The 9,204-nt window shown below is 32.1% G+C and overlaps 1 protein-coding gene across 1 annotated transcript; it reads right to left on the bottom strand.

Annotated features, from left to right (window-relative positions):
* Positions 1 to 263: 263 nt before the first annotated feature.
* On the bottom strand, positions 264 to 1,538 carry LOC148169364 (uncharacterized). Its single transcript, XM_088044173.1, has 4 exons — positions 1,373 to 1,538; positions 690 to 1,341; positions 528 to 627; positions 264 to 484 (listed from the first exon to the last, which is right to left on the bottom strand). The coding sequence occupies exons 1-4, from the start codon at positions 1,536 to 1,538 to the stop codon at positions 365 to 367; spliced, it is 1,038 nt and encodes a 345-aa protein (XP_087900299.1). The 3' UTR covers positions 264 to 364.
* Between the last annotated feature and the right edge of the window lie 7,666 nt (positions 1,539 to 9,204).

The following is a 9,204-nucleotide window of genomic DNA, read 5'->3' as shown; positions in this document are numbered from 1 at the left end:
AAAACAAATCAACATTTTATAATCAATTTTAATTCATTGTTCGAAGAAGTAGCTTTTCAATACATAATACCTAATTTAAGTTCTAACTCGATACAAAATAGAAATAACTGAATAAATAGACTTTATAATCTAAAATCCAACGTTATTAGAGAATTTTCTTGACAATAGCTTACCGAAAAACCCAACTCATAATTAACAGACGTCGATTCAGAAAACCTCAATTTGAAAGTCTACTGGATATTTATCAAAAATATTAAATACAACTTTTTGTTTTCACCACTCCAATTGTACCAATTCGTGTTTTGCAAAACGTCCAAGAGCTCGTTTGACTACAATATTAGCGGTAGCAGACCAAAACAACAGGCTATTTTTTTACCACATCTTCAACCATTTGTCCCGTCACGATAATATGAATAAAAATGAGTCCAGACACTAACATACTAACAGAAGGACGAAGATATTTTTGTTCGAATGATCCCTGAAACTATAAGGAAATAAAAAATGATAAAAATGGTACAACAACTCACATAAAAGCAAAAAACCAAAGCGCTGATTCCCAGAATAACCATGCCGTTGCTGAATAGAATAATGTAAATACTAAATTTTTGCTCTCCTTTTTTGACGACTCTAACATTTTAATATAGTAGATTTTGTTATACGGTAGAAAATCATGAGAAAATTGCTCTTACCCAGACAAATCGATGTGGCGTTGAATGCAAATTCTCAATTTTTTACGAATAGCCTCTTGATACTCGTCGAAGTTAATCAATTCTAATTTCAAGTGTTTATAGCTCTGATCGATGCTTCTTAAAAAATCGTTATATAAGTAGAGACCGAAGCGTAAAAGAGTTGCTGTGTAAATATTTGCATAAAAGACAACAGGTGTCATGAAAGCTACTGGAATTGTACCAAATCGATGCAATAAAGACAAAAAGTTTTTCCATCCTGGGAAGTAATCCTCGAAAAGTGCCAAAGGAAAGTAAATCTCCCTGTCTCCTTCGAGGGGTACAGCCAAGATTATACCACTGACAATTGTACCAAAAGTGCAAAAAATTACAAAACTTTCTAAGTACAACGTTTCTTTTTCAATGCGCTTTTGTGTCGCAATACTAGCTCTTTTTATTTCCCAAAAGCTGAAATTGTCAATTAGTTCTAAATAAAAAGAGGTGACATCAGGAATGACGTAAAGTGCTGTTAAAATCTGCAAAAAATTAGTTTTACGAAAGAATCCAACATTAATACTTACGAAAATAAAAACTCCATAAGACGGAAAATATTTCAAAAAGTACGAAGTTTCAAACTTGTAAAAAAAGAGCAAAGTTTGAAGAATCACTAGAACGACTATGAAGATTGAACAGATTTTCAAAAGTACTTTCACGACAAATTTTTGGAACAACTCCAAATATAAAAATCTGAGCAACTCGAGGCGATAATTTTTTAACAAAGACAATGTATTTTGGAAATACGTCATCAAGGATGGCATTCTCAACTCGAAGAATGTTCTTTGGCCAGTGCAAGTGAAATAGCACGTTATTCATCCATTCGTTTTCCACAAATATTAGTTATGGATTAGTCATTACGACGTCGCCGGCGTCGATTTTATCTACATTTACATTATTAATGAGAAAACGTAACAACTGTTGATTTATAATTGATACAAATATTCATATTTTAAAAGCCAATTTTAAATTCAATTATGCAAAGTGCAGTAATCACGGCTTTCTTTGTATTCTAAAATAACAAAAATTGATTAGACCTAAAGAATATTTGTTTGATTCCAACTCTCCCACTCAAAGACAACTTTAAATCTTTCCTAAACCAAATCTGATCCGAATTTGTATAAACTTTTCTTTCTGCGAAAGCTTTGTTGTTTCTATGTATTGATATATTGAACGTCAATAATACCGTCTTCAAATTTTTTTCTAATCAAATGGGACTTCATTTCAATGTGTTTAGTCCTTTTCTGAAACTCTAGATTCAGATTCTGTGGTTGACAGTGCTGTTAACTGTTGCTTCTTTGAACTCTAAGCAACTGGAACGTTTTCGAGCAAAATAACAAAACTAGTCGTTGACTTTCGATCTTTTGTATCTCCAGCAACGTCTGAGTCACTATAAACTTTAAGTGGATCATCAGCTCTAAACTTGATTCTTAAATTTCAAGTGCCTTTCAGATACTTGAAGATCTTTACTGCATTCTATTTTTATTGGTGTAGTTTTCCAAACGTTGACTAACTTTGCTAGCACCAAATATATCAGACTTCCTACTGCTTCTCTATATGGATATTTTTCGCCCACTGCGTTAGAATTTCTTGAATCATTAAGTCTCTTATTATTAGCTACCGCTGTAAAACTGCAATCAGTCATCTTAAACTTTTTCAGCATTTTTTTCTATGTATGTATGCATTCTGATGTAGGTCCAGCAAACCATCTTTTTCTTTTTAATTTGGAATAAGCGGATTTCTCTAAGAATTTTGATGATTTCGTGCAGATTTCTGCTGTTTTCTTGCAATTCAGCCGTTGAATCTTGATAAAACTTGGTGATTTTGTAGATTTTGAGCTCTTTTTTTTGCAAATTCAAGCCAGAAATCAGGGAAAATCAGCGAAAAATCGTCGTTTTGCTTTGAAATAAGCGGATTTCTCTAAGAATTTAGATGATTTCGTTGGAGACCAAGAAAGGACTCAAATTCGCGGGTGGTAGCGTTTATAATTACAACCTCTCGTTAATTTATTAATCGCCTTTATAATCGAACTTGAATAACTATTTGGATGGTTCACTTTACTTGAAATTTTCTTAAAAATAAGTTGCATTTCTCATTTTTTTGGAGTGTTATTGTATTGTTATTGTATTATTACCACAACTGTCACGTATTCTTATTGTGATAATTAATAAATACTTAATGGATATTACCCCACCTAACAACAAGACTGGCAAGAGTCCACGTCGTGTCTACAAATTGGATCGATTTTTAACATCAACATGTCTCTAAACCTCCGCTTTCGAAGCAGAATGTCTTCAGTCTTCAAAGGTAAAATATATCGTCTTAACAATTTTCTAAAAACATCACTTCATAGGTGATAATCTCTGGTTGTTTTTGGCCTTTTGTTCTTGGATCTGTACCAAACCATGGCCATGAAAATCCTCTTAAAAATGTCTTTGACAGGCCTGGCCGTTATGATTATTTTCCAAAGTTTCTTTTTTATACAGAAATTCGAGCAAGCCTTCTTTTTTAAATACTTTCCTTATTATGGAGGCTTACTTTTCGTACGTGCCACTTTGCATTTCTCTTACTAAGGTAACGTTTTGTAGATTTTAACAGCGATGTGGAGCACTGCAGAAATGACGCTATTCTACAAAGAATGCTTCAAGAACTTTAATTTTTGGGATTTCAATAAGGCTGGTTATATCACACAATAGAAGATCCAAAAAGAATCTTTATAATTGCAGTGTTTCCTGGTTGTTAATACAATTCTTCTATTTACCAGTTTTTTGAATTTTATCGAGCCGATTGAAGGCGATATTGATATTTACTTTCCGTTGGTTACTATCGAGGAATATTTTTCCACATGGAAAGATTCGCTCCCGTTTGTTTTTAGAATAAGTTTTATTCTTATGAATTGTTTAGTCCTAGGCCCGTTTGGCGTCACAATTTATGGAACCACTCATTTCCGGTTTCAGATATATCTGTTGAGCGATTTTTTAAAGAAAATTGATAGAGAATATAATCACCTCCAAACAGAGTTGGTTTACTTCGACCAGTACCAAAAGGTGATTCGGAAGAGACTGGAAGTTTGTATACAACACCACACTCATTGCCTTCAGTACGTTCTCACTTCCTTGTTGTTCAATCTCATGATTTTTATTGTAGATCTGCAAAAGAAGGAGAACATAAACTCCGTCCTTACATTTTTTCATTACACATTGTCGCCATCATTTTTGGTATTAGCATTCTGATGTTTTGCTTCTATGTAAGCGTACACTTTTTTGAAACTTTGTAACATTTTCAGAAAAATTTCAGGAACGTTTGGGAAAAGACGGCTTCTGAGGGTTCTCAACATCGCGCTTGTGGCAGGACTGGTTTTTACTCATCTGGTAGCTTCGGTACAAAAAGTTGAAGATGTGGTAAAGAGAACAGGGTTCTATCTATCTCTTCAATCAATCATTTTTGCAGTCGAATGAGTTGTTGGGGGATTTGAACGTAAATTGGTACAACTGGAACAGTGAAAATAAGAAAATCTATTTAATATTTTTAATGAATGAACAGAAACCGATGCAAATTCGATTTTCGGAATCCATGTGTTTTAGCTACTCGTTGGGCGTTTCGGTAAAAAGGTATGTAATTGTGTAGAAAAATTGTTAAAAATATTGTTTTCAGATTGCAAAGTCGATCTACTCCATCTTTTCTGTCATGTATCGATTTAGGAATTAAAAATTTTAATCCAATATTAATTCGGTACCTCAGAAGCATAAGGGTCTATCTCCAATTTTTGTGAAAAATGAGTTAAATAATGTTTTTTGTTACTCTTTACGTCTTCTTTAAGACAGAGAAAAATAATCCCCAATAGATGAAAAACTAACGATTTTAGGTTTCTCTAAGGAACTCAGTATGTACCACATCATGTTAGAAGCATAAAGAACCAACTCTATTCAGGTCTACATTTCGAGGTGATTTTGTTACTCAACTGATCTAAACTTACTCAAATTTATGATAAACGCAAGTATACTAATTGGGGATACTAAAGAAAAAAAATTCGTGTATTGGAACATTCCATTAAAATAAAATTTTCGTTGTAAGACCAAAAAAATGCTACCCATTTTTTTAAAGATCCTGTCATTTCTTTATTTTTTATGCGATTTCAACGACATTTGTGGAGATTATCACTCTGGACTGCTTTATTAAGAGTGTCGATTTAGAAAAGTGTAGATCGAAAAAGAGAATTTTTAGAAATTTTGATTTCGAGGAGCAATGAAAATTTTTTGTAGTTTATAAGTTTTAACTGTCTTATTAAGTGTACCCATTTAGAAAAATTTAGACTAAAAAGGAGAATATTTAGAAATTTTTTTTTGGACTACTGAAAAAGTCAATTTTTTTCAACACTGTAATTTCGTTATTTTTATTGCAACAGGAACGAACTTCATGCATGTTGTTTCTTTTGTTTGTTTTAGTAATATCACTAATTTGCAAAAATTTAGAGCAAAAAGTCGAATTTTTAGAAATTTTCGTTTTAAGATCAAAAAAATGCCGCCAATATTTTTTAAGATCCTGTAATTTCTTTATTTTTTATGTGATTTTAACGAAATTTGTGGAGATTATTTACAGTGCCGATTTACAAAAATTTAGAGCAAAAAGGAGAATTTGTGAGAGTTTACTTAAAGTAAAATTGTACATAGAAGTTGCTGAATTTGGGTTCATTTTTGTTATTCATTACTTCTAATAATGTATTACCTTTTTTTTGTAAAAACATTGTTAATTTTTTTTGAAAGTTTCTATTACTAAGTGGGACTCAAGTCCAGATAACCTATTTTTCTTAGAAGCATTAGAAAGCAAGTGTAAAAATATGCCCAAAAAATTATTTTTGGATCAAAGGTTACGACTATTACGCATGATTTGAAATAAATAGTCATCAATAACTCGCAATTCGCTCTTAAATTGCATATTTGAAAAGAGATTAATAACACTACCGTGATTTTTTAGAATATCTGTTTTGTTAATTTTCTCAAAAACTATAATTTATGGAGATAAACCCATATGCTTTTGAAGTACCGAATTCTAATCTGTGTAAATGTATCTATTCCTTTACTAAATAAAATGCAGTTCAGTGAGTAAAAAAATGTAATAAGCTACTCGGGGTCGTAATTATCCTTCACCAGTTCGACTTCAGCTGAATTATTAGAATTATTTATGTCCCATGTGGCATAAATGAATAACAATATTAGAGATTTATGAGTTAGTAATGTCATAATGAACAAACGTAAAATATTTGGATTTCGCTCTAAGAATAATTATCTAGGTATCGAAAGTAGTGTCATTGATTTCAGCTTACGTAAACAACTTTTACAGTTTTCACGGAAAAATGGCTCTCACTTTATTACATTTTCGACACCAATTTCTCTCTATAAGAAAAAGTAAAAACTTTCTACTAAATATCGAGACTATTTAACATTTTTAGATGACCCTCTCTGGTTGTACCGTCTCTTGTACTTCACGATATTCGATAATCTATTGATGAAGTTATTCTCAAAAATCATTTTAATCTATGTCGCGTTTCTTACCATTTTTCAAATTTCTTATTTTCTCAAGAAATTTGACAAAATCTATTTTTTACAATACCTCGGATCATTCGGAATTTTACCTTTCGTAAGTAACAAACCAACATGATGTCTTTCTGAGCTAATTTTACAGTGCTTAGCAGCAATTTATGGTATTCCAGAAATATTACCGTTTTACCAAAATTTTGAATTTTGGAACGTAAGCTAGTTTTTCAGCTCAAAAACGCATTGAAAATGAAGTTTTCTACTTGAATTGTTTCCTTATTTTTAGCAGTGGTTTATCTCTTATCACTGTTGCGAATTTTATCTTTCCTTTCAAAGGTGACGCTAATTTTTATTTTGCTTTGGATATTTTCGAAGAGTATTTTCCGAAATGGAATTTTTATTTATCGTGGTTGTTCAGACTGGGTTTCATACCAACGGGTTTTATGATGCAGGCCATTTTTTACGCGACAATTTATGGTTCAAGCCGGCTGCGTTTTGACGTTTATTTACTGATTGATTTTTTAAGAAAAATTGACAGCAGATATAGTCACCTTCAATTAGAGCTGGTGTACTTTGAAGAGTACCAGAAAGACATTCGAAATCGATTAGAAGCTTGTGTTCGACGACATGCGGTTATTCGAAAGTAATTTTTGTATTTAAATGTAGCTAACTTCATCTTATATTTCAATTCTAGTAGGGCAAATGAGGGACAAGTTAAACTCGGTCCTTATATCGCTTGCTTCAATGTTACTGGAGTTATTTTAGGCATTTCTACCTTAGTTTTTGTGTTTAATGTAAGTAACTTTTTTGGCTCCCTTTTTATACCTTTTCCGAAAGTTTCAAGGTACTTTTGGGCAAAAATATCTGCGCCCTTTTGTTCTTACGCTTTCGGCAGTGGTCGTTTTTATCCAAGTATTTGGACAAATGCTTGAAAATATGGTAACAATTCCAAAAAGTTATTTTTTTTTAATTGGGTTTTATAGTCAAACGAGCTTTTGGAAGTTTTGACACACACAAACTGGTACAACTGGAACAATGAAAACAAGAAGATATATTTGTTATTTTTAATGAACGTCCAGAAGAGGGTACAGATGAAATTTACCGATTCAATGTGTGTTAATTATGAATTGGGAATTTCGGTAAGTAATTTTTGGGCAAATTTGTGATCAAGAAAGATTTTAGGTTTTTAAATCCATTTACTCCGTCGTTTCTGTCATGTATCAAGTTGTACAACGGAAAAATTAACAAGTGGTGTTTAATTTTAGTTTATTTTTGTTCACCTCTTGCTACTTTTGGGGCACAATTAGTGTTAAAACTGTCCGCCTTTAAAAGATTTTCACACAAATCTTTGAATATCACAGAATTCGAGAAAAAAAGTTCTAAATGTAGCACATCTACCGTTGATTGTGATTAATTATCGATTAAACAAAAATTGTTCACCTGGAATGTCAAAAGTGGAACGGCTCACAGTCCATGGTAAAGTAGTCTTGATTTAACAAGTAGTTATGAATGCAAAGTTGATTTTTGCAAAATTTGTAACATCACTGATATATTTAATTTAAAATATTATTATATTAGACAGGGTTTTTAAAATAAACAATAGTATTGATAGAATCAGGGTGATTATCATTACTGATCCCCTCTACACATTATTTTATCTAACAAGACCTAAAAATGAAATTCCAAAATTTAACTTTTTCTTCTATAATTTATCACACTCTATTAGCATCTCTAGGTTACAAGTCTACCCATTTTATAACATTCGTGTTAAAACTGTCGGATTACAAATTTTTATAAAAATATTTGAATTTTGGAATTACGTTACAAATAAAAAAATCTTTTGTGCGTCTCCATCATTTTTTATGGCAGTTGTGCAACTTATTTGTGGCAAAAAAATCACCTTTGGAATGACTAGACAGTCAAACGTGACATTTCGAATAGCTGGATTTATTTTGCAAGTTGGCATCATAGCATAAATGTCAATTGTGTCACTTTCTGTGCCGATTTAGAGAAATGACCATCAATCGTTTGATTTGAATAGGGTGCTACCAACCTATTTCCCAACTGATCACCTAGATGTATGAAATGAATTTCAAATTCAAACCAAAAGTCAAAGTAGAACTAGTCAAAATATTAATTAATGTCGATAAGGATTTCAACTTCCAAACATCTCCAAAACATTTTCTAGCCAAAATAAAATCATCAAAATTCTTTCAGAAATCCGCTGATTTCGATGCAAAACGACAATTTTTTGCTGATTTTCGCCATTTTCTGGCTTGAATTCGCAAAGAAGAGCTCGAAATCTACAAAACCACCAATTTTTATCAAGATTCAACGGCTAAATTGCAAGAACCCAGCAGAAATCTATACGAAATCATCAAAATTCTTTCAGAAATCCGCTGATTTCGATGCAAAACGACAATGTTTTGCTGATTTTCGCCATTTTCTGGCTTGAATTCGCAAAGAAGAGCTCAAAATCTACAAAACCACCAATTTTTATCAAGATTCAACGGTTTGAATTACAAGAAAACAGCAGAAATCTGCACTAAATCATCAAAATTCTTAGAGAAATTCGCTTATTTCGATGCAAAACGACGATTTCTCGCTGATTTTCGCCGTTTTCTTGCTAGAATTCGCAAAGAAGAGCTGGAAATCTACAAAACCACCAATTGGTATCTAGATTCAAGGGCTGAATTGCAAGAAACCAGCAAAAATCTGCACGAAATCATAAAAATTCTCAAAGAAATCCGCTTGTTTCGATGCTAAACGACGATTTCTCGCTTATTCTCGCCGTTTTCTTTCTAGAATTTGCAAAGAAGGACTGGTAATCTAAAAAACCACTAATTTTTATCAAGATTCAACGGCTGAATGCAAGAAACCAGCAGAAATCTGCACGAAATCATCAAAATTTATAGAGAAATCCGCTTATTTCGATGCAAAACGACGATTTT

The sequence above is a fragment of the Gnatocerus cornutus genome, chromosome 8, assembly GCF_029298725.1.
Source record: "Gnatocerus cornutus isolate USDA-ARS CGAHR chromosome 8, icGnaCorn1.1, whole genome shotgun sequence".
Lineage (NCBI taxonomy): Eukaryota > Metazoa > Arthropoda > Insecta > Coleoptera > Tenebrionidae > Gnatocerus > Gnatocerus cornutus.
Note: the sequence above shows the minus strand (reverse complement) of the source record. Positions and strands in the feature narration are given on the sequence as shown.